This window comes from Akebia trifoliata, chromosome 12, assembly GCF_017979445.1.
Source record: "Akebia trifoliata isolate Shusen 1 chromosome 12, ASM1797944v1, whole genome shotgun sequence".
In the NCBI taxonomy this organism is placed as follows: Eukaryota; Viridiplantae; Streptophyta; class Magnoliopsida; order Ranunculales; family Lardizabalaceae; genus Akebia; species Akebia trifoliata.
Genome location: NC_141386.1, coordinates 1,606,862 through 1,632,505, shown reverse-complemented (window position 1 = coordinate 1,632,505; position 25,644 = coordinate 1,606,862). Strand labels below are relative to the sequence as shown.

At 39.0% G+C, this 25,644-nt stretch overlaps 2 protein-coding genes across 2 annotated transcripts; one reads left to right on the top strand and one right to left on the bottom strand.

Moving 5' to 3' along the window:
* The first annotated feature begins 5,943 nt into the window (after positions 1-5,943).
* Positions 5,944-7,322, top strand: LOC147388523 (4-coumarate--CoA ligase-like 9). The gene is made up of 2 exons (XM_086418278.1): positions 5,944-6,465; positions 7,191-7,322. The coding sequence occupies exons 1-2, from the start codon at positions 5,944-5,946 to the stop codon at positions 7,320-7,322; spliced, it is 654 nt and encodes a 217-aa protein (XP_086274404.1).
* Positions 7,323-10,963: 3,641 nt separating this feature from the next.
* On the bottom strand, positions 10,964-14,591 carry LOC147388522 (uncharacterized). The gene is made up of 4 exons (XM_086418276.1): positions 14,016-14,591; positions 12,819-13,970; positions 11,647-12,723; positions 10,964-11,335 (listed from the first exon to the last, which is right to left on the bottom strand). Exons 1-4 carry the CDS (start codon positions 14,589-14,591, stop codon positions 10,964-10,966), a joined length of 3,177 nt encoding a protein of 1,058 aa, XP_086274402.1.
* Positions 14,592-25,644: the final 11,053 nt, after the last annotated feature.

Below are 25,644 nucleotides of genomic sequence, written 5' to 3'. Positions count from 1 at the left end.
AAATTAAGAAAAAAAATGTGAAAAAAACCTTTTAAATGAATTTTTTTCCTTCTAAGATCATTTTCGACAGAATGGAGTCTCTGAAACTCAATTGACATGCCAAAAAAAAAAAAATTTATGAAAATTATGAGTTCAAACGGTTTAGACATTCAATCGTGAGAAACATAGGAGATGAGGTCCATGGGCTATTAAGAAAAGAAAAGTTTACTAAATGAACTATTAAGTGACTACCCAAAATTTAGGGACTATTTAGAAAAAAAAGTCTTTTCCTCGAGGTCCTTTAAATTCATTTTCCCTTTATTATATTGATTGGGATATATAATATATAACAATTCTGATTTTTATTAGTTTACGTATCTATTTGTTGTTAAAAGTATAAAAAAAAAATCTTTAGAAAAACTAACTTTTTGAACACTAATAAATACTACCAATTCCAGGACCAATTCGATTTGGATACAATGCACCGACTAGAACACATTATATAAAAGTGTTTTTCTAATCTTAATGTATGACTCTAATATAGGAGGAAAACATACAGTTATCGAGCACAACGTGTCATCTAAATTTGCAGAAGGAACTCATCATTTATTTTGTTGTTACCCAAAAACGTGATTGAAGACCAGTTACAATTGAAGATGAAGATCCACCAATTGAGCAGTCCAAATCATTGAGAATATGAATACTGGTTAGCAAATCATGTAATCTGGCCAAAAAATGACCTCAAGTTCCAAATAAAGTAAATTAGCAATGTCTCAATATATATATATATATATATATATATATATATATATTGTTACAGTGATTTTTATGAATTGAAATAACTAGTAATGCATTAGGGATCACCTATCATGTTGTAATAAATAAAAAAATATGATTTAAAATAACATTATGAAATCGTAAAATAATTTGTATTCTAAGTGCATAATACATAGTGATCTGGACTTGTGCTTGCTCTATATATATATGGGGAATGCTAACATCCAATATTTCATGGGAACGCCAATCTTATCCAACACTTTTTTTTTTTCAATAATATTGCTCCTCGTTTTATTTTTTAGTGAAAATGACAAGGGTGTATTGGTATTTTACACAATAAATGTTTGTTTACATAATAAATACAATGAACGTTTAAGTACTGTAAATTAAAAATATTTTCTTTTGTTGTAACGTTTTGACAATCAATACTAGCATAATAAATGCATTTATTAATGACATAATAAATATATTTATTATGTAAAAGACTAACACACCCTTATCTTTTTCACTAAAAGATAACATGGGGAAGAGTATTATTGGAAATAATATTGGACAATGCTAACATCCTCATGAAGTCTTAGAAGTTAACATTCCCCTATATATATGCATAATAATTTTTTGAACAATCGAGTTGACTTGTCTTATTTGTTTTGTTAAAATTAATTTAGGTAATTTTTTGTGAATAATTTTATTTAGATCATAAATATTAAAAGTAATTATTTTATATTAGATAACATCTAAACCAATTGACTCATCTAATAACTTAATTAAGATTTTCAAAATATTGAATGACATGTTGGAATTGGGATGAATCAATGTGATGGCATGATTATTCACATTGACTTTCTTGCTCAAATCGAGATGAGTTTCCAAGTCGTTTTAATCTTGAAAATTTTTAAACAATCATTGTTAACCACCTAAATGTCATTATTATTATTTGACTTGATCTCAAAGTTGCATTCCAACATGTCAACAATTGAGATACGAGTATAGCCTACATTTGAAGGGTGATTTAGCCATATCCCTCCATATTTTGTTGAATTATGTGTGGAAGTGGGTCAAGTCGTATCGTGTGGTAAAGGTATCCAGAAAATTTACAAAACCTGACCTGCTTAATAATTGTGTCAAAACACGACCCATATTTGAAATAGGTAAAAAGACAAGACCCGTGTAACCCATTTAATAAACATATATGGTTTATGCCATGTTCAGGTGGGTATGTATATCTCGTGAACACGATAACGAGTCGAGCATGAACACAATTGCGATCCAAACACAATCATAAACATGATTACAGTCCAAACATGGTTATAACCTATATCTACCAACTTGTCATTAACAAAAATTGATTATCACAAAACATGCATAAACAAAGTTCCACCAACAATAAAATAAAATAAAAATACTAAAATCATGAAATGAGTTATATAGGTCGGATTGTATGTGGGTCAACACGAAATATTAGTGACACAATAACTAAATGCATTAAAACGAATTAGCTAGGTTGATGTCTCTAACCCAAACTTAACCCATTTAATAAATAGGTTAGATGGGCCGACATAATTATGACCCCAACATAATTAGGCTCAACCAAACACATTAACTTTGTGCCGTTTTCAAGTATTTGGGGGTGATGTTAGAATTGTCATCCATATGTTCAATATTTGAGATAACTCTTGATTCTAATTCCAAAAAGCTGTCTTCTTCAAGCTTTTACACATACACGTTAAGTTATTTTCAATTTATTCAACCTCATTATAAATTCATCGTTTTCAACCTTGACTTAATCGATTGTAAAGAATCCTTGGTTTTGTATAAAAACCTCATGATCTTTCACGCCATCAAAAAATCCTTCTTGCTTTTGAGGTTTGAAGTACATAAAATCTTCTAAAATATTTTACAAAAAATAAAATAAAGTTGATTAATATGGGGAAGAAAAATCAAGAATTTTTCTCTACACATAGAAGATGGGGGCATTTAAGTCACTTTTCATTAATCCATCGGACTAGACCAAGGTGAAGGGAAGTATGCTAGAGTTTGAAAATTGGGGGGTATCTTAAATATTCAAGAAAACAAAACATACTTCATTTTATGAAAAGAATAGAAAATTCTTAAAGGACCTCGGTGGAAATATGTTTTTTTTCTAATTAGTCTCTAAGTTTTAGGGCTTCGCTTAATAGTTCATTTAGTAAAACTTACTATTCTAATAAGTCCTTGAATCCCACTCCCAGACATATCTCACGATTGAAATGACGAAACTACTCTAACCATTCAAACTCATCATTTTCATAAATAAATAAATATGAATTTTCAGCATCCCAGTAAAATTTAAAGACTACATTCCAATGGGAAAGGTTTGAAAAAGAAGAAGAAATCATTTTCAAGCATTTTTAAGATGCATGTAAAAATTAAGTTATTTTTTAATTCTTTTGTTTCATTTTTGGATGAAAATCAACCAAGATGGTTATTTTGATTTGAAATCATCTACACAAGTTGTTATGCCAAGTTTTTCGTTGAACTTTCCATGTATTTTAGTTGGAAAAACTCAAAAAATAAAAATCGAAGGGTTTTATCAATGTTGAGCTCACCACTTTTTATTTTTTAGTTCAATATTTTTATTGTCAAGTTTGACAAATTTATAAAAAAAAATAAAAAATAAAAAATAAAAAATAAAAAAATAAAAATTGTCAAACTTAACAATAAAAATTGATGAGCTTGACGATAAAAAGTAGTGAGTTCGACAATACAAATATTGAACTCAGCAATAAATAAAAAGTGGTGAACTCGACAATCAAAATACTGAACTCAACAATAAATAAAAAAATGGTGAGCTCAACACTGTAAAAAAAATTTGAATCTCAATTTCATTTTTTTATTTTTAGTTATAAATTATTGAAATAAATAAATAAAAAGGAAATAAATGTTCAAGATGAGAAGTATATCATTTTCATTCGTTATTCATGTAAAAAAATTGTCGGAAATAATTTGAATCGTTGTCGACAATTGAAGTATATGAAAATAATGAACAATGGGTAGAAATATAATAATTTGAGATGATTCACATGAGATTATGCGATCATTAAGAAAAGAAAGTTTTATTGATTGAATTATTCAGAGAAATCCTAAAACTTAGAAACTAATTAAAAAGAAATCCTCCTCTTAGGGTCCTTTACGAAATTTTTCCTTAAAAAAGACTGACTAAATATTTATTCATGTTGACTATTAGTTAAATTTCAAATCTTTGAATTCAAATTTTGAAATACATTTTTCTGAAAAAATAGCTATTTTTTAATATATAAAGTTATTTTTTATTGACCAACCAATAGGCACGAGTCCCTTTGGTTGTTGAGACAAGACTTTGCCTTTTTAGGTTTTAAATTTCTAACAAGAAACCGGTTAGCTATAGGGTTGACCCGACCCACTTTTTGTGGACTTTGGTTTCACACCATGGGGCTTTGCTAGAGTGGTACTGAGGATAGTTAACAATTCGGTGTACGATAAAATTAAAAAAATCATTATGAGCTTAATTTGAGTATGATTTGAAATTTACATTTACTAGAACGATAAAAATGCCATATGAGAATGATTTAGATATAATTTGAGTTCAACTCTTTTAAAAATTTTAAAAAATTTACATGAATAAATATTAAATAGTGAATAACTCGAGAAAAAAAAAATCACGAATTTTTATAAGAAGTTGAATTAGATGAAAGTTCTAATTGTTTATAGTACCATTCAGAAAAATTTTGGATATAATTCACGAATTATTCGGTGAAATACTAATTATGGTAAGATTTAGGTTCACATTATCATTCTTGATCGGACGGTGGTTATTATATTTACTTTATTTTACATGACGTGTAACTCGAGGATTTAGTTACGCATGTGAAACTAAGTGTGATCCTCTGCACATCAGAACATCCCTCTCCACGCGTAAATGAGTTGGACGGCTAATGTTAATGATTAGGATTTATTAATTTTTAAATAGGACACGTGTTTGAAGCACGAGTCAGAGACGTCATTGTGGACGCTGCGACTCGTTTCTTACTATTAAAATCATTATTATTAGTAGTGGCGTCGGGTTTGAATTTCATAATATGATGGGGCCCATATGTTGAAGTTTTTGATTCACTCTCTTTGACACGTGGATCTCACTAACACGTCAATATATTTAGATGGAAAGGTGCTTCAGTATGAGATCATCACCTTTTCGACTAAAAATAACGAATCTGTGCTACCCTACCCTAGTTACGCCTAATCGGCTAATCCCCGTCCCCACAAATATCTTTTCTAACCCACTAAATGAAGCCAACAGTTACTAGGGAGTGGCAATTGGTCGGGTTCCAACCCTAACCCTAATCCGATCCATTTAATAATTATGTCAAAATTTTAAATCGAGACCTGGAAAAAAAGTTCAATTTCCACCCCTGAAAAAAAAAAAAAAAAAATTAACACCCTTACGACGACTGTACCCACAAATTTCTTTTCTAACCACCAAATGAAGCAAACCGTTATTAAGAAGTGGGAACAGGTCGGGTTCCAACCCCGACCCCATTCATTTAATAAATCTATCAAAAATTTAAACCGAGATCCGATACATTTATTAAATAGGTAACTTGGCCCAACACGTGCAATCCATTCAATAAATTTCTAATCTTAAGTGGAAAAAAAAATTTCAATTTTCACCCACGAAAATAACATAAAATTTAGCATTCTTAGAATTTTATCCTTTACATTCCCTTGGTATCCACTAATGTTTTTTGAGTTGCCACAAAATAATGCAATTTGGAAATTTTTCTTATAAATTTAGTAAAGAAAATGTTTTTTTATTTCCCAAATTAAATACACAACCCTTAATTTTTTTGATCGGTCATAACCCTTAATTATTTAAAAAATATCTTAAAATATCATCTATATTTTATAATAATAAAATATATATATATATGGGGACGGTTCGTGGGACGTCTTAGAAACCGAATGAGAAAACTATGTTTCTCTTTCGTTGGATTTAGAGAAAACAACGGCTAAGATTTCGTCTGACGTCAATTCCAATTGGTAAAAAGAAACTCGTTATTTTTCAAAAACTCCCTCGATTTTTGTTTTTTTTTAAATAAGGAAATAACTTTCAAAACATGCTCATTGTCTCACACGAAGCTCAAGTCTCTTCTCTCTCACTCTTTCTCTCTAATGGCGGATACCAAGAGCGGTTTCTGTTTGGAAATGAAGATCTACCACAACCTCCGACCGGCCGTTACCCTCCCTCCGGTGAATTATCCACTCTCCATCACCAATCATGTCTCCAATCTCCAATGCATATCCTCCTCACCGGAAATCACTGCACTGATTGACTCCTCTACCAATAACCACCTCTCCTACTCAGAATTCTTCCATCAGATTGAAACTCTCGTCGCCTCTCTTCAAATCCAAATCGATCTCTCCAAAGGAGATTCCACTTTGGTAATCTCTCCATCCAACATTCAAATTCTAATTCTCTATTTCTTTCTAGGTGTCGTTATCTCTCCCGCCAATCCAACAAGCACCAAATCTGAAATTTTCCGCCAAATCGAACTTTCCGAACCAGTAATCATGTTCGCGATCTCCACTACTGCTCACAAATTCCCTTCTTTTAAATACCAACTGATTCTCATTGACTTGCTTGATTTCCACTCCATGAAAATGATTGCAAGAGGAAAGTTCACCAAAACGGAGGTGAGTCAATCCAATCCAGCAACGATTTTATACTCATTTAGTACAACTGGACGATTCAAAGGTGTAGTGTTGACTCACCAAAATTTTATATCTGCGGTAACTGTAGATGCACGAAATGGCTCTACACTTTCCTTCTCTTTAAGCTCGGGGGACCTGCAAAACAGCCCACTCCGACGATCAAGTTAGCCAAATTGATCAGTGTAATGTGTTTAGAGAAGAAGAATTCGAACCTCTTTTACTCATAATTTTCTTCCTTATATAGGTGTTCAACTTGATCGTTTTCTGTGCCATCCCTTGAGGTGACCTGGGGTAGTTAGCCTACTCTCTGACATGTCAGCTGCAGGAGTTGTTGCAACTGCCCTATCACTTCTGAGAAATTCAGAGTTGGTTTGTCATGACGTGGGTTGTCAGAACTGGCTGTCTATTGCAGGCTCATCTGTCAGACCCGTCATACCGACCTACGAGCTGATGGCACAGTTCCGAGCTTCGAATACATGCATTCGTCGGGGTTAATAAACCGAGCCACGACCTCAAATCATTAATCTTGGCCCCTAATCGAGCCACGTGTCCGTGCTCAAGAATTTTCCCCCACAATACCCCCTCCCGAGGGCTCGGTCAGAATGATCGGGTACTCGGGAATATTAATAACAAAAATTGACACGTGGATGCCTCTTATTGGGTCTCAGCTAAGATTAATGATATCTTTATGGTGAATCGTTACTTAGCCTTCTCACTTCTCGAGGGCGGCGGTCGGTTGGGCTATTATCGCAGTTCGCGCCCTGTCTGTTGGTTTAAACGGCGCAATTATTACAAAGAGTACACGTGGCGCCCGGAGAGTGGCATCGATTCGTGTGTAAAGGGTCGAACGGTCGTATTGGTTTTCTCAGCGTTTAATGCCTCATTATTGTCTCGAGAAACCCTGTCCGTTGATCCTAAGTGCACATCTCGAGGTCCTCCTTATCTATAAATATCCCATTTACCTCTTATTTTCATTTTCACTTTCACTCTTCCTGCTGTTACTCTGCCCGTTTGCCCCCTCGCGCGCTCCCTGCCTCTGCCAGTGCCTCCGCCGCGCCCCTGCTGTGCCGTTCAGTCGCCTGAGGTGTCCGGTTAATCGGAGTGCAAAGCCAAAGGAAGGTAACGGAAAAAACAGAGGCACCTCTCCTCTCCCTTCTCCCTCTTTTTTCTCTGTACATCCAAATGGCCAAGGGAAAATCCCACGCCCCTGCTCGCCCTCCTCTAGAGGTGGTTAGGGACACATTTGGTGTCCCAGCCAGCGTAGGCATGTCCTACGTGGACGAGGCCTCGTCCCTCAGGGAAAGTCCCTCAGGTACCACAATAGTACACTGGGGGCAATTCAGGGCAGGTCTCAGAGTCCCTCTAAGCAGGTTGACTCGGGAAGTCCTGAATTTTTATAGGAGGGCTCCTGGGCAAATGAGTGGAAATTTCTTCCGACTCATTAGCGCCTGCGAGCACATGAACAGCAGGCTGGAGGATGGCCTCCAGCTCGGGCTATGGGACATAAGGGCCCAATTCGTCCTGAAGAAGTGCCCGAACAAACCGGGCTTCTTCTACCTATCTAAGAGGAGAGGGAAGCCGTCCTTGGTCGATCTTCCCGATTCGGACAAGGAATGGTTCTTGTTTCCAATTCGGATATCTGGAGGATGGGAGAGCGTTCCTGGTGACGAGCTTCCCTCTCTGGCCCACCCTTCGTTCAACCCCCAAGGTGAACTTTCCACTTTAATTCCCTTTCCTTCACCCTTTCAATTTCTTCTCTTTTTTTTTTGGTAACTAACTTCAAACTTTTCTTGTTTCCACAGCTCCGAGTAAAGACAAATTCCCGAGTGATTCGGTGGTGATCAATCACCTGCTATCGACTCCCGAGCTCTACAACTACGCCACCGCCTTCCTACCGCCAGCCATCCGTCCTCCGAGCATGGCGCTCCAATCCAAGCGCCCTCCCCCAGTCCTGGACTCCGACTCCGAGGACGAAATCGCGGAGGCTGCGCCGACACCAACTACCGGGGTCCCAGTGGTGGGGAGCTCCGGCATCGGGCAAGGAGAAGAAGAAGAAGACCGCCAGCCTCTACTTAAGAGGCTGAGGAGGGGGCCTCACCCTTCCAGAGCCCCGGCGGCAGTGATGCAGCTACCACCCCCTCCAGCTGCCGACACCTCAATCCAACCAGCCGAGCCTTCGCACACATCCTCGGCTGGTTCGGCTCGTAGGGGAAGCCTGCCCCTCCCTCCCCCCTGGCTGGTACAACCATCAGTTAGGGGTAGGCCGGTATCGGATAAGGATTCTGCCTTATCTGATCCGGCCGTTGCCAGGGCGATCTTCGACGCGTCCGCGCTTCCGCGGGATGTGGAGAAGGTGCGTCGTAGTTTTGTCGGCGATTCGGCAAAATTTTCAAATGAGGCATTCCGAGCTTTGGCCTTGGTAAGTTTTCTACTTTTTGTTTCTGTTTTGATGCTATTTCGTTGCGCTTGTATCTTTCTAACGCTTTGCTCTTCTTTTCTACCAGGTCCAACACGCCGTGGCCAAACTCGTTGAGGCTGGCGACACCTCCGCGCAGGACCTCAAATCCGCGGAGGGTCGCATATCTCAGCTCCAAGCTGAGAGGGATATGGCTGCGGCCAGCTCCCAAAAACTCCAAAAAAGCTTGGATAGCGCACTATCCGAGCTGGAGCAGAATAAAGACCGCCTGGCTCTCGCAGAGGGGAAAATTTCATCGTTGGAGGAGCTAGTGAAGGCAAAGGAGGCGGAGCAAGAGAGAGCTCTTCAAGACCAACTCAATTCCCTCCAAGCCCAACTGGATTCCTCGGAGGAAGCCTGGGAGGCGGCATACAACAAATTGAAAGCGAAACTAAGGAAAGCCGAGGCTGCTGCGAAGAGGCCAGAGGTGATTCCTGAAGTTGAAACTGTCGTTGCCCCCGAGCCACCTACCGAGGATCAATCTATTCCGACCGAGGAACAAGTCCCCGATGAAGCCGAAGCCACTCCTGCCGCGGATGCTTGATTTTTCTTTTCTTCTTTTCCCGTCCTTTTTGTAACACAATTTTGTAACTTTATGTGTAATTTTCAATGGGAATATATAAGTATTTCGTTTTTCGTTGACTCTCGTGCCTTCTTGCTTTCTTTTTTTTTTTTTATGTTAAGGCGTATTGCTTAAAAAAAAAACAAACGAAATAGCTTACTATATTTAAGCCCTTGGATTCGTCATTTGTCCAAGACCGACATCTTGTCTCGACCATACGATTTCTCCATGGACTTGATGCTAGCGAAGAACCGGGGCTCCGACTCCGCACTAGACCCCCCTTTTTTTTTAGTTTATCTTGGCTCCCGTGTAGGGGCCAAGGCTTTCCCTTAATCCAACTCTTCAGTTGGGCTTGGTCCCCGTGGTGGGACCAAGGCTTTCCTTTAATCCAACTCCTCAGTTGGGCTCGGCTCCTATGGAGGGGCCGAGGCTTTCCTCAGACCAACTCCCCATAGGAGCCGAGGCTTTCCTCAGACCAACTCCCCAGTTGGGCTTGGTCCCCGTGGTGGGACCAAGGCTTTCCTCCAAACCAACTCCTCAGTTGGGCTCGGCTCCTATGGAGGGGCCGAGGCTTTCCTCAGACCAACTCCCCAGTTGGGCTTGGTCCCCGTGGTGGGACCAAGGCTTTCCTCCAAACCAACTCCTCAGTTGGGCTCGGCTCCTATGGAGGGGCCGAGGCTTTCCTTAGACCAACTCCCCAGTTGGGCTTGGTCCCCGGGGGGACCAAGGCTTTCCTTCAAACCAACTCCTCAGTTGGGCTCGGCTCCTATGGAGGGGCCGAGGCTTTTCCTTAGACCAACTCCCCAGTTGGGCTTGGTCCCCGTGGTGGGACCAAGGCTTTCCTCCAAACCAACTCCTCAGTTGGGCTCGGCTCCTATGGAGGGGCCGAGGCTTTCCTCAGACCAACTCCCCAGTTGGGCTTGGTCCCCGTGGTGGGACCAAGGCTTTCCTCCAAACCAACTCCTCAGTTGGGCTCGGCTCCTATGGAGGGGCCGAGGCTTTTCCTTAGACCAACTCCCTAGTTGGGCTTGGTCCCCGTGGTGGGACCAAGGCTTTTCTTTAATCCAACTCCTCAGTTGGGCTCGGCTCCTATGGAGGGGCCGAGGCTTTTCCTTAGACCAACTCCCTAGTTGGGCTTGGTCCCCGTGGTGGGACCAAGGCTTTTCTTTGAACAGCAGGCATAGGCGCAAAGATGGCTTTATTGATAATATTTCTTTAAATTGAATACATTCCATGGTGATTGAATCTCCTCCCCGGCCGGAGTCTTTAAGTAGTAAGCGCCTGTTTCCCCGACCTTGCGCACGATGTATGGTCCTTCCCAGTTGCAGCCGAGCTTCCCACTATTGAATTCCTTGGTATTAGAAAATACCTTTCGTAGAACCATATCTCCGACTTTGAACTCCTGGGACGTACCTTCCGGTCATAAGACCTCTTCAACACCTGTTGGTACCGTGCCAATCTTTCTATGACCCTTTCCCGTGTCTCATCCAACCAATCCAAATTTCGTGCCACCATTCGTCATTGAACTCGGTCTCGGCCATAGCGTCCTTGTTGTAGGAACCTGTATCTCGGTTGGAATAACAGCTTCCGTTCCGTAGGCTAGTGCGAACGGAGTAAACCTGTTGCCCTTCTCGCCGTGGTTCGGTACGCCCATAGACACTATGTAGCTCGTCTACCCATCTTCCCTTGTGTTCCTCCAGCTTCTTCTTCAAGTTTGCGAGGATTGTCTTGTTTGATGCTTCAGCTTGGCCATTTCCCTGTGGATATCTTGGCGACGATTGCAGAGAACGGATTCCATATTCCTTGAAGTACGATTGCACGCGGTTGCCCTTGAACTGAGTTCCATTGTCAGAGATCAGTGCATAAGGGATCCCGAACCGCGTTATGATGTGCTCCTACGTGAATTTGATAACTTCTTCCTCCCGAATCCGTGTAAGGGGAACAGCTTCCACCCATTTAGTAAAATAATCCGTGGCTACTAGGATGAATAGCTTGCCCCCCTTTCCCCGAGGCAGAGGTCCCACAATGTCCATTCCCCATATCGAGAACGGCCAGGGTGATTTCATAGGGTGGAGTTCACTGGCTGGCTGCAGATGCATGGGGGTATGTTTTTGGCATTGATCACAGGTCCTCACATACCTCTTACAGTCTTCCTGCATCCTTGGCCAGAAGTAGCCCTGAGTGATAACTTGTTGGCGAGCGACCGTCCTCCCGAATGATTACCGCAGATTCCCTCGTGGATTTCCGCCATTATGAGCTCGGACTCTTCCTTAGAAAGGCACTTAAGAAGTGGTCCCCCGAAAGACATTCTATACAGCTCCTCCCCAACGAGAGTGTACTTGCCGACCTGCCGAAGCAATTTTCTGGCCTCCCCCTTGTCTGCTGGCAGAACCTTTGAGCGCAGATACTGAGTGAATTTTTCTATCCATCCCGACGTTCTTTCGGCCTGTGCGCACTCCCTCTCCTCATGTTCGATGCTTGCTATAGGCAGGTATTCCACAGGTAAAGACCGTCCCTCCGTCTCTCCTAGCATTGAGGCAATGTAAGCCAATGAATCTGCATGCCTGTTCTCATCCCTGGGTATCTGGCATATCTCCACTTGGTCGAACTTCTCAATCTCTCGTTTGACTGAGATCAGGTATCTCGCCATGCGTTCGTCCTTTGCTTCAAATTTCCCGTTGCATTGGTTGGCTATAAGTTGAGAGTCGGTGCATAGTTTTACCCGGCCGATTTTCAACTCACTTGCCATTCTCAGCCCGTGGATAACTGCCTCGTACTCAGCTTCATTATTTGATGCCCCATACCCGAGTTTGATGACCTTTTCCAATCTATCATTGCTCGGTGTTACAATTACTATTCCCACCCCCGAGCCTGAGTAGTTTGACGATCCATCGACAAAAATTCTCCATCCTGCCTGCTTGTCCCATAGCTCCACTTCTTCCGTCCCTTCGTCTTCATTTTCCAACTCTTCCCAGTTCGGATCCTCAACCGGGAAATCCGCAAGGAAATCTGCCAATACCTGCCCCTTTATTGCTGTCCGGGACTCAAATTGTAAGTCGTACTCTCCGAGGATTACAGCCCACCTCGCCATCCTCCTTGACTTTTCGGATCTGTGCATCATCTCTTTCAGCGGGGTGTCCGTCACAACCGGATGCGGTGGGAAAGGAAGTAGGGCCTGAGCTTGTGTGCCGAGTAAACGAGCGACAATCCCACCTTCTCCGTCCTGGTGTACTTAACCTCCGATACGCCCAACGTTTTGCTAACGTAATAAATAGGATATTCCCGTCCCATTTCAACTTTAAAGAGAACTGAGCTTACCGATGATGGACTGGTCGCCAGATAAATCCCCAGCTCCTCTCCTTCTTCCGGAGAGCTAAGGATCGGTGGCTGCCCCAAATACCTCTTTAGGTCGCTAAAGGCTACCTCGCACTCCGTACTCCATGCAAAATTCTTCTCCTTCTGCAATAACGCGAAGAGCGGGCGGCATCGATCGGATACCCTGGAGATAAACCTGTTTAGCGCAGCTATTCTCCCTGCCAACTTCTGCACCTGCTTTTGGTTAGCGGGGCTCGGCATCTCTACCAACGCCCGGATCTGGTCTGGGTTTGCCTCGATACCTCTCCTGGTGATAATGTGCCCGAGGAATTTCCCAGAGGAAACGGCGAAGACACACTTCTTCGGATTCAACTTCATTTTGAAACTCCTCAGCCGATCAAATGTTTGCTTAAGGTCTGCCAGATGGTCTCCCGCTCTCTTGCTTTTTACCAACAGATCGTCGATATATACCTCCACAATCTTCCCGATCAATCCTTCGAACATTTTTGTCACGAGTCTTTGGTAGGTTGCCCCGGCATTTCTCAAACCGAACGGCATAACTTTAAAACAGAACAGCCCTTGCTCGGTAATGAATGATGTCCGTTCCTGGTCTTCCACTGCTAGGGGGATCTGGTTATACCCCGAATATCCGTCCATAAACGACATTCTCTCATGTCCAGCAGTGGCATCGACCAACCTATCAATCCTTGGCAGCGGGAAGCTATCCTTTGGGCACGCCTTATTCAGGTTCGTGAAGTCGATGCACACTCTCACCCTTCCATCCTTCTTCGGCACTGCTACTATGTTCGCTATCCATTCTGGGTACTCTACTTCCCTGATAAACCCGGCCTTCAAAAGCTTTTCGATTTCCTCATTCACCCCCTGCCTGAGGCGCGGCGACAGCCTCCGTGGCTTCTGCCTAATAGGTCGGAAGCTTTCATCAACATTTAATCTATGACACGCCACCGACGGGTCTATCCCAGGCATGTCCTCCAATGACCATGCGAATACATCCTTGTTTGCCCTCAGAAGTTGGAGTAGTGCTGCCCTCTCCTCCTGCAACATCGTGGTACCAACACTAACTATCTGTCCTCCATCGCCCCCGAGATCCACGGCTTCGACTTCCTCAACTGTTACTCGCTGCTCGCGCAGCGGCTGCTTCTGTAATTGCTACGAAGATTCATTAACAGTTGGAGTTACCTTTCTCTTCTTCGGTGGGACGGCCTCGGGGCCTCGGTCTTGCTTCAAAGCCAGGTGAAAACACCTCTGCGCCATCTCCTGATCTCCCCTGATTTCCATTATTCCTTCCTTACCCGGGAAACGAATAACTTGATGATAGGTTGACGGGACTGCTTTCATCTCGTGTATCCATCTCCGGCCCAAGATCGCGTTATAAGCCGAGTCTGCATCTATTACCACAAATCTTGTCATTACCACTTTAGACCCTGCTGAGATCGGGAGTGTGATTTCTCCTACCGAACTGCTAGCGGCACCGTTGAACCCATAGACGAGGGTCGGCGTTGGCTCCAAACTACCTGAAACCCCCATTCTCTTAGCCGCGCTTAGGAAGAGAATGTCCACCGCGCTCCCCGAATCCACAAGTATTCTTCGGAGCTCGACGTTTCCCACTGGGAGCGCGATTACTAACGCGTCCTGATGGGGCCCTGCCGTCCCCCTTAGGTCACTCTCTGTGAATACGATTGCCCGGGGATCTGCTCCGTGGTTTGTCGTTCCAACTACCCGTACTCCTGACGCCACACTGTTAACCCCGACCATATGTCGGATCTTTTTTACCTTCTCCGAATCTCCCGCCTAGACGGCACTTCGGCCCCTAATAATCCTGTGATGGTATGAACTATCCTGCGCTCTTCCGTCTCTCGACGCCCTCCTTTAGCTGGCCTTCTTTGCTCGGGCTTTCGCTCAGCTCTCTCGGTAGTCTCCCCACTTCTCCTTCCTCCCGCGGAAACATAACCTTTGAGCTTCCCTGCTTCGATCATATCCTGGATGATATGGCGCAGCCTGTAGCAGTCCTCAGTAGGGTGATCCTCAGCCTCATGATACTCGCAGAATGGTTTTCCGGGTTTCCCCTTATACCCCCGTGGCGGCTGAACGAAATCGGGCTCCCCCCTTATGTGCCTCAGTATCACGGATAGTTTTTCGTTGAGCGGGGTATACACCCGGCCTCTTTTCCACCACGACTGCTCGTTCGAATCTCTCCGCCTTTTCTTACTTCCTTCCACTCCGGGGTGGGTCGGTACCTTTGAAGCGTCTACTCCTCCTTCGCTGTTAGCCACTGTCTGGGTGCTTCTTCTTCTGCCCTTCACAGATTCTTCCACCAGGATGTACTTTTCCACCTTCGCATACAAATCTTCTAGACGAGTAGGATCAGACTTGATCAAGGACTCATGCAACCGTGTTCCCGGGATCACCGCAGCGATGCACGCCGCGCATGCTGTGGCCTCGTCCATGCCCTCTACGTCCAGGGCTCTCGTTCGAAAACGGGTTACGAACGACCTAATACTCTCCCCGGGCTCCTGTCGAAGGTTAAATAGAGTGTTAACTCCGACCTTCTTCCTTCGCAGGTGCACGAACTGCCCAACGAACGTTTCTTCCAGCTCGGAAAAGTTCGTAATGGACCCAGCTGGTAAGGCCTGGAACCACCATGGCCCCGAGCCTCAAGGTTGACGGAAACAGCTTGCAGAGCAACGGATCATCATTTTGGTACAGCACCATTTGACTTCTGTAGTGCAGTATATGGTCCATGGGATCTCGCGTCCCGTCATAAGTTTCAAACTTTGGCATGTGGAACGACCTGGGTGGTTCTGACTTCATTATCGCCTGCGAGAATGGTGTCCCTTTGAGTTCCCGAATTGCGTTCCGTACCTTTTGCGCGGGATCCTTTCCTCGCGCGAATTCCTCATCCCTCCTTTTGAGCATCTCCTCCACTTCCTTCCTCGTCATGGTTTCTTTAACTTCGGAGCTTCCCTGCTGCGTTTTTACTGCTGCTGAATCTTCAGTCCAATCTACCTCCGTTCTTGCCGCTCGAACAGGATGGTCGCTACTCTGCTCTGCCCCTGGGCCTTCCTCGGTCTCCGCACGCTCGCCTAACCTTTGCCTGAGCTCTTCGTTCCTTTCTTATTTTACTATCTCATCATTTTGTTTCTCCAACCCCCTGCGCATTTCCTCTCTCATCTCTGTGAGTAAGTTGTACATTGCTAGCATTGGATCCGGCGCGTTTGGGGGCGAGTCTGCTGGTAGTGGATTTGATGGCTCTCCACGATTTTCGCCTCTAGCTCTTCCCATATTGGTCGTTTTTCTCCTTGTAAGTTTCCCACAGACGGCGCCAAATTGTAGATGCACGAAATGGCTCTACACTTTCCTTCTCTTTAAGCTCGGGGGACCTGCAAAACAGCCCACTCCGACGATCAAGTTAGCCAAATTGATCAGTGTAATGTGTTTAGAGAAGAAGAATTCGAACCTCTTTTACTCATAGTTTTCTTCCTTATATAGGCGTTCAACTTGATCGTTTTCTGTGCCATCCCTTGAGGTGACCTGGGGTAGTTAGCCTACTCTCTGACATGTCAGCTGCAGGAGTTGTTGCAACTGCCCTATCACTTCTGAGAAAGTCAGAGTTGGTCTGACATGACGTGGGTTGTCAGAACTGGCTGTCTATTGCAGGCTCATCTGTCAGACCCGTCATACCGACCTACGAGCTGATGGCACAGTTCCGAGCTTCGAATACATGCATTCGTCGGGGTTAATAAACCGAGCCACGACCTCAAATCATTAATCTTGGCCCCTGATCGAGCCACGTGTCCGTGCTCAAGAATTTTCCCCCACAGCATAACCAAAATCCATACGAGTCGGAAAACGAAGGATTTTCCATCCATAGTGTTGTCGAAGGTGCCATACTTTCATGTTTGGGTTTCTTTACTGTGTGAAGTCGTGGCAATGGTGAAGACACAGTAATATGGAGGTGGTAGTGGACTGTAAGGTTATATGCATGTTGCGATGGCCCCCATCGAGAAGAGAGAGAGATTTCCTGTAATTTCAGTCGATCGAGAGAAGAAGAGACTTGGATTTCAGTCGAGTGAGAGTGAAACAGAGAGTTATTTCCTTAAACAGAGAGTTGGATTGACTTTAATTTAAAAAAATAAAAAACGAGGGAGTTTTTAAAAAATAACGAGTATCTTTTTTCCAATTGGAATTGACGTCAAACGAAATCTTAGCCGTTATTTTCTCTAAATCCAACGAAAGAGAAACATGGTTTTCTCATTCGGTTTCTAAGACGTCCCTCGAACCGTCCCCTATATATATATATATATATGGATCAGGTTCAAACGACAACCATTTCAACACACATATAGACAACGCGTTTTGTCTTATATGGGCAAAAATGTTTGGAATGGGCTGATTTTTTGTGAGGATGATCTCTGTGGTGAGGAGATCATCCTTGCCAAAAATCAGCTCATTATGAAACTTCTAGACCGTCCAATTTTTGTTGAAAAATTATAGACCGTCCAATTTTTGTAAATCAATTTTGATGGGTTTAGAAGTTTTGGAATTTGATGATTTTTTGCCAGGATGATTCTCTCATCACAGAGATCATCCTCACAAAAAATCAGCCCATTCCAAACATTTTTGCCCATATAAGACAAACACGTTGTCTATATGTGTGTCGCAATGTGTGTTGCAGGAACCCGACCCTATATATATACTATGAAAAAGTTCTACAAAATTATAGTAAAACAATTGGTAATTTTAAAATTCCTTAAATAATTGTTGATATTTGAGATACCTCTCATGTTTCAAGATTTAAAATAACATGTTAATAACATAATAATTAAATATGTTAAAATAGGTTAAGTGAATTAACCACAAGTAAAATCTTTGTTGACACTCCAGGTAAATAAAAAATTATGAAAATCCAATAGATGAGATTCAAACATAGGTTCATATTAATTTCTAAACAAAATCTAAAGAGAGATTCGAAAAATGGTACCTTTAGATTGACCAAAGAGAATATGTACAAAATTAGTCACGAGAAAAATATATCACAAGCAAAGTATAACACGAGCAAAGAATGCAAAACTGTAGGAAGATGAATAAATTTTAACCCTAGAAGGTTATGTATTGAAGTGCAACTTGTAGGTTAATAAAGGTTATAAAATAATATAATTTTTTTTAAGTTTGGCGTGCAACTAGTCGGTGCCCAAAATAAAATATGATTTAATATATAATAAGCATGTATATACATTTTTGTAATCAACCATAATGGGCATTGCCAAGTCCTAAATTAGTCCAAATTTTGTGAACTAGAAATTTTTTGACCCAATCCTACCTTTGTAGGCTCAATAAACCCTTTTTTTTTTTGGTGGTCTAGTCAAGTTAGTGAGTTAGTGGGTCAATAGGTCGTATTGACATCCCTTGGATTCAAACCTAACTTTGGACCAGGGATTAAAACGAGTTGGGTTTAGGTTGGATATATTCAATCCGATCGAAATAATTGATTCAATTTGGCCGCGTTAAATAGTTTTGAACCATTCAAAGTTACTTCAAGGAAAATTGCTAAAGATGACTTAGGTGATGTTTGTTAAACTGAAAAAAATAAGTATTAAATAGCATTAAGTGCTGAAACTTATAAGCGTTGAATTTAAGTGCTAAAAGTTGTTTGTTTAGATGCTGAATTATATTGTGTTACATATTGCTGAAGTTGGTAAATTATCTTTGTTACCCTTACAATTATATTATACATTGTTTGCATGTTTCAAATGCCTATTTCTTATCAAACACAATAATATATTATTTCTTATAAAATTAAAATACAATTCATTTTTAAATAATAAATAATAGTTAAATCTTCAATTTATAAATAATAATTTTTATTTATAAAAGCCCACAAATTTCAAATTAAAAACAATAATGTCATACAAGTCACCAAAATTTGAAATCAACATTAAATATAATTTAATTTTGGATGAATAATTTTCGATGAAAATGAAGGATGTGTAATTATAAAAGCACCCTATGAATTAATAAGGGCAACCCATACCATAGCCAATTTTTGTTTGTTTTACATGGGTTAAAGTTTTTTGAATGAGCAAATTTTTAGTGAGGATGGTCTATATGGTCTAGCGATCATCCTCACAAAAAATTAGTCCATTTTTGAAACTTCTAACTCATCAAAAATAGTTTTAAAAAAAAAACATATATGGTTCTTGAACTTGTTTTGATAGGGTTAGAAGTTTCAAGATGTGCTGATTTTTTGTGAGGATGATCTCCTTATTGTAGAGATCATCCTTAACAACAATCAACTTATTCCAAAACTTTTTACCCATATAAGACAAAATAATTTAGTCATGGTGTGGGATTATTAATTTGTAGGGTGCTTATATACTAATGAGGAGATCATCCTCACCAAAAATCAACTCATTCCAAAACTTTTAACTCATATAAGACAAAATAATTTACCCATGGTGTGGGTTTATTAATTTGTAGGGTGCTTATATACTTATCCATGGGATATAAGAGGTAAATATCCTTTTAAGAATAAGGGCATACTTGTCCATGCCAAAAAAAACGAAGGGTATGCTTGTCCGTGTCGAAAAAAGCGAAGTGTTTACCGCTTTAACACTTTTTTAGCATCAAAATAGTGCTCAATTTTTTTCACTTATTTTCAGTAATAAGTGTTGAAAATATAGAGTAAACAAACGCGCTATTTTGATAAAAAGTGCTGAATTTAATTTTTTTCAACAATAAGCACTGAAAAATAGCGCAAACAAACATTGTCTTAAACTCAAAACCTCTTCATTTTTTAAGAGAAGCCTTGGCCACTATGACTCAATTTTTTAATTCAAATATACTTAAACGAACCAAATCTGCTAAATTTAATTCGGATTCACTCAGATTTCAAATAAAATCCCTACTTTGTAGGGCCTAGTATCAAGGCCATTATGATTGTTTTTTGTCCAGTCGAGTTAGCTAGTCAACAAGCCCAATTGACAACCCTACTTTCACAAACCCTTTGTTTTTTGTACTCCCCCAAAATAATTTTAATCAACCTCTTCAATCTATAGAGTAAAATCTTTATTATTGTGAAACATCAACTTTTTTTTTTTTTTCCAAAAACTATTGACCCCCACCTCTCCCAACCAAAAAAAAGAACAAGAAAAAAAACTTAACTCTTGATTTATTTGGCAAAGTAATCAACTATGAAATCTCACTTATTTTATTCTCATTGATTTAATAGAGAAATTTTGAGTAACGTAAAGTAAATGACGATACGGATATTCAATTTCAAGGTTGGAAAATTCTTTTCATTATCTTCTATATAAATCCTATTAGAATGCTTTTATTTTGGGATGTAATTATCAAATTGTTATTTTATTTTTTTTGGGCTGGTGAATTATTTCTTTATCACCAATACATTTATTTTATACAAATATTTCTGAAGTACAAACTTTGTGAAGAGGGGATTTTAAGTATTTATGGAAGATTGAGAAGAAAATTACGTGAACTGCTGGTAGTATTTTACATGCACATGTGTTAAATTTTAGGAACTAATGACATGGCCTGTTTGACAATAGTCTTCTCTAGTAGACAAATGAAAAATAACCTAAATGACCTAATCTTTAGCCTGTAATCCTTGATGCAAATATGACTTTTTTGAAGTAAAAAATGATGGAATTTTGAATAGAAAAAATCAGAAAGATGTTATTGAACAAAAGAAACAAAAATAGAGGAATGAAGAAAGAGAGATTTACCGGGCGGAGCTATCTGTTGCATTTTTTTTTATCAAAAAACTTCTTTGGAGTTTTGACAATTCTAAGGAAACCGTTCTTTATGAAGTTCATTACCCACCAAACCTTAGTTTATCAAGTTTGTTACCCATCAATCCTTGCATAAAATTCAAATTGATGCGGTTAATTTGTTACTTAACATACTTTGGAGGGGATTCAATCCTTGCATATAAAAAAAAAACATGATTTGATGCCATATGGTTATAAAAGACGAAATTCTAAGACCTTTGAATAAAAAATCTGAAAAAAAAAAAAAAGGTTGAATTTTATTTTAAATTTGGGAGTTTGGTAACCATCCATTTCAACACAATCGATCAAGCTCAAAAAGGATTTGTTTTTATTTTTTTCTTTTGAATGCCTGATTAATAAATTGACATTTTCTCAGTAACAAACTTGATAAAGTAAGGGAGTTTTTGTAATAAGATTGCAACAGATAGGTCTGCCCGGTAAATCTCTCTAATCGGAAATATTGGTTCTCCGTACTTCAATCTTTGGAGCCATTTCCCTTCTGATTATTTTTCTTTTTTTTCTTTTAAATCAGGAAATATTTATAGATCATTTTAACTTATTAAGCATTTTATGTAATAGTTTGCAATCAAACTTACAGTTATCAGCATGCAGTTTATGGTGCTTGTTGTTGGAAACAAAAGGGTCATAAAAATTGTTCCCGAAAAGCCCAAATCCATGCAAACTTAAAAACATGGCCGTCTTGGAAGGAAAAATATTCTCCATTCGATCCCATGTCTTGGCATCTTAGCCTATCATAAATACAAAAACAATGAACATAATTTTCTTTGATAGTTACGAATCATGAGGGAGCGTTTGGCAGCCAACGTGTTTGTCTTATATGGGTTAGAAGTTTTGAATTAGGCTGATTTTTTGTAAGAATGATTCCTACGGTGAGGAGATCATTTTTTTTGGGGGGGGGAGGGGTTAGAAGTGTGAAATGGTGCTGATTTTTTTAGGGTGATCTCATCAGAGAGATCATTCTCATAAAAAATCAGCTATATCCAAAACTTTTTAACTCATATAGGATAAATTTTGGCTCCCTAACCAATGTTAGGAACGCAACCCAAAAATCATACATTAAGCAGGAGCACAAATATACAAAACATACAGAGTGGTTGAGAAGACCATCCCAAGCAAATCAAAGAGAAAGCATGTAAGAGCATATGATTGATCGATTACACAACATTATATTTTTCAACTCCATGTTGGGACGAGTTTGTTTCTTCATTGGTAGCAAGCAATAATGCTTTGTTTGTTTCCTCGGCATTCTAAGAGTGGACTCGAAACCAAGAAAAATGAGAAATTACAGATCATCTTTGACATGGCTTCCAAACTTAGGCGTAGTAATGTACACAGAAATATTAAGTTCTTGTTCGGATTTCTTTACAAATTTTATGACACATTATTACATAAAATATGAAAAAGTTCAAGATTTTACTAATGGTACAACAACAGCATACATGGGTTTACACTGGGTCAACCTATTAGAAAAGAAAAGAATTTGTTCTACTGACCTGTTGAAGTTGAAAACCAGTCAAATATCTACAAGAAGGAAATCAAAATCAGTTGTGATGAGCTTCTCTAGTACCTCATTAGTCCATAGAAGCAAAAATACCTGCTTCCTTTACAAGTTTCTCCGTCAAAGCAGAGAGCCGAAGGAGTTCTTTTTGGGCCTCCACAAAACATTGATCTCTCTCAACCAAATTCTCCCCGACAACGTTCCCCAACTGCGAGAAGACGATATTATCAACATCAACATCAGCACTCACACTAGATTTTTTCAAAAGTTCCCCACTCATGTTAGCAAGTTTACGAAGAGCAATAGTTGCAGCTTCAGCTTCTAGTTGAGCCGTCTCGAGTTGAAGTTTCTCAATTTCTAGGTCTCCAATACTCTCATGCCCATTTCTTCCTTGTGTAATTGCATACAGTTTCTCTTGCCCATGATCATTATCCGGAATATCCTCTTTCACCCTCACGAGTTCCCTCTCTTTTTCATCCAATGTGTCGAGAATTTTTTAATCTCCTCATCTTTAACCGTCAGAGCCGTCTGTGCAGCCAAAACTTCCATCTCTTTTTCTCTTAGGCTTTCCCTTGTCATCTCAAGCTCAGTCTCCAACTTTTCATTCTTTCTCATAAAGTTATCCATTGGTTTCAAAAAGCCCAAAGCGTCATCATCTTCGCCTTTAGAAGAAGCAATAAGTTTGCTCGTGAGATCCGTGATCTGTTCTACCACGGTTACGACTTCTGAGAACTTCAGCTTTGTATCGTCCAACTCATGTTGCACCAACACTTTTTTTTTTCAATAATACCTCTCCTCGTTTTATTTTTTAGTGAAAATGACAAGGGTGTATTGGTCTTTTACACAGTAAATGTTTGTTTACATAATAAATACAATGAACGTTTAAGTACTGTAAATTAAAAATATTTTTTTTTTGTACTAATATTTCGACAATCAATACCAACATAATAAATGTATTTATTATGTAAAAGACTAACACACCCTTATCTTTTACGCTAAAAGATAACAGGGGGAAAAGTATTTTTGAGCTCACCACTTTTTATTTTTTGAGTTCAATATTTTATTGTCGAGTTTGACAAATTTATAAAATAAAAAAAATAAAAATTGTCGAACTTAACAATAAAAATTGGTGAGTTTGACGATAAAAAGTAGTGAGTTCGACAATAAAAATATTGAACTCGGCAATAAATAAAAAGTGGTGAACTCGACAATCAAAATACTGAACTCAACAATAAATAAAAAGTGGTGGGCTGAACACTGTAAAAAAATTTGAATCTCAATTTCGTTTTTTTATTTTTAGTTATAAATTGTTGAAATAAATAAATAAAAAGGAAAAATCTAAATGTTCAAGATGAGAAGTACATCATTTTCATTCGTTATTCATGTAAAAAAATTGTCGGAAATAATTTGAATCGTTGTCGACAATCGAAGTATATGAAAATAATGAACAATGGGTAGAAATATAATAATTTGAGATGATTCACATGAGGTTATGGATCATTAAGAAAAGAAAGTTTTATTGATTGAATTATTCAGAAAAATCCTAAAACTTATAAACTAATTAAAAAGAAATCCTCCTCTTAGGGTCCTTTACGAAAATTTTCCTTAAAAAAGACTGACTAAATATTTATTCATGTTGACTATTAGTTAAATTTCAAATCTTTGAATTCAATTTTGAAATACATTTTTCTGAAAAAATAGTTATTTTTTAATATATAAAGTTATTTTTTATTGACCAACCAATAGGCACGAGTCCCTTTGGTTGTTGAGACAAGACTTTGCCTTTTTAGGTTTTAAATTTCTAACAAGAAACCGGTTAGTTATAGGGTTGACCCGACCCACTTTTTGTGGACTTTGGTTTCACACCATGGGGCTTTGCTAGAGTGGTACTGAGGATAGTTAACAATTCGGTGTACAATAAAATAAAAAATTCATTATGAGCTTAATTTTAGTATGATTCAGAATTTACATTTATTAGTTCGTTTAAAATTTTGATCTAAAATTCAAAGAATGATAAAAATGTCATATTAGAATGATTCAGATATAATTTGAGTTCAACTCTTTTAAAAACTTTAAAAAATTTACGTGAATAAATATTAAATCATGAATAATTCAATAAAAATAAAAATAAATCACAAATTTTTATAAGAAGTTAAATTGGACGAAAGTTTTAATTGTTTATTGTATCATTCAAAAAAAAAATTGGATATAATTTACGAATTATTCAACGAAATACTAACTATGACAAGATTTTGATCAGACGGCAGTTATTATATTTACTTTATTTTACATGACGTGTAACTCGAGGATTTAGTTACGCATGTGAAACTTAGTGTGATCCTCTGCACATCAGAACATCCCTCTCCACGCGTAAATGAGTTGGACGGCTAATGTTAATGGTTAGGAATTATTATTTTTTAAATAGGACACGTGTTTGAAGCACGAGTCAGAGACGTCATTGTGGACGCAGCGACTCGTTTCTTACTATTAAAATCATTATTCTTAGTAGTGGCGTCGGTTTGAATTCATAAATGATGGGGCCCATATGTTGAAGTTTTTGATTCACTCTCTTTGACACGTGGATCTCACTAACACGTCGATATATTTAGATGGAAAAGTGCTTGAGTATGAGATCATCACCTTTTCGACTACAAATAACGAATCTGTGCTACCCTACCCTAGTTACGCCTAATCCCCTTTTTCTCGTAGTGACAACATACATAATAAAAATAATAATATAATATATAACCCCACTGCATCAAAGTTGTTGTCTGCACTTATAAAATACATAAAAGTAGATTTTAAAACCTATGTTTTAATTGATATTTGATACACCTCGCCTAATTTTCAAACTAACGATTTGCATCCAGCTGGAGCCCATTCAATTTTATTTTCAATAACGAACTGTTATTGGCATTCCAAATTTTACTTATTAAATCCAAATTAAAAGAAAGAAAAAAAAAAAAAAGAGTTAATAATTAAGGATAAATAAAAATTGGGGTGCCAGTAGAAGCCCTTTCTTGTTTCTCATTTTTGTTAGATGTCTATTTTTTGGATTAAAGATTTTATACAAGCCTAATTATAATTGTAAAACAACTACTAAAATTGTTTGAACTAGTGTAATAATATTTGGGATATAATTAATAAAAGTTGGGGTGCCAATAGAAACTCAAAAAAAGAAAAAAAAAATTATTTAACTCCCCAAATTTTCTATCGATATTAGAGAGACCGTCATGCTTTTAAAATTAACAACGTGAATCCTAGGCCTTGATCTTTTGGTACTCATACCATACTAAAAACAAATCGATTTTACATCCAATACCAAAAATATCAAAAACAAATTTGAACCCACTGACCAAAAATAAAAATAAAAAATTATTTGAGAAGTTCGTTAGAAAAAATAAGTCAATTATACAAAGGAGGCCAAGAAAATCTGCTTACAAACAACAAAATAGAAATAAAGAATAACTAGGAAATAACAACATATTTTATAGGAATCATT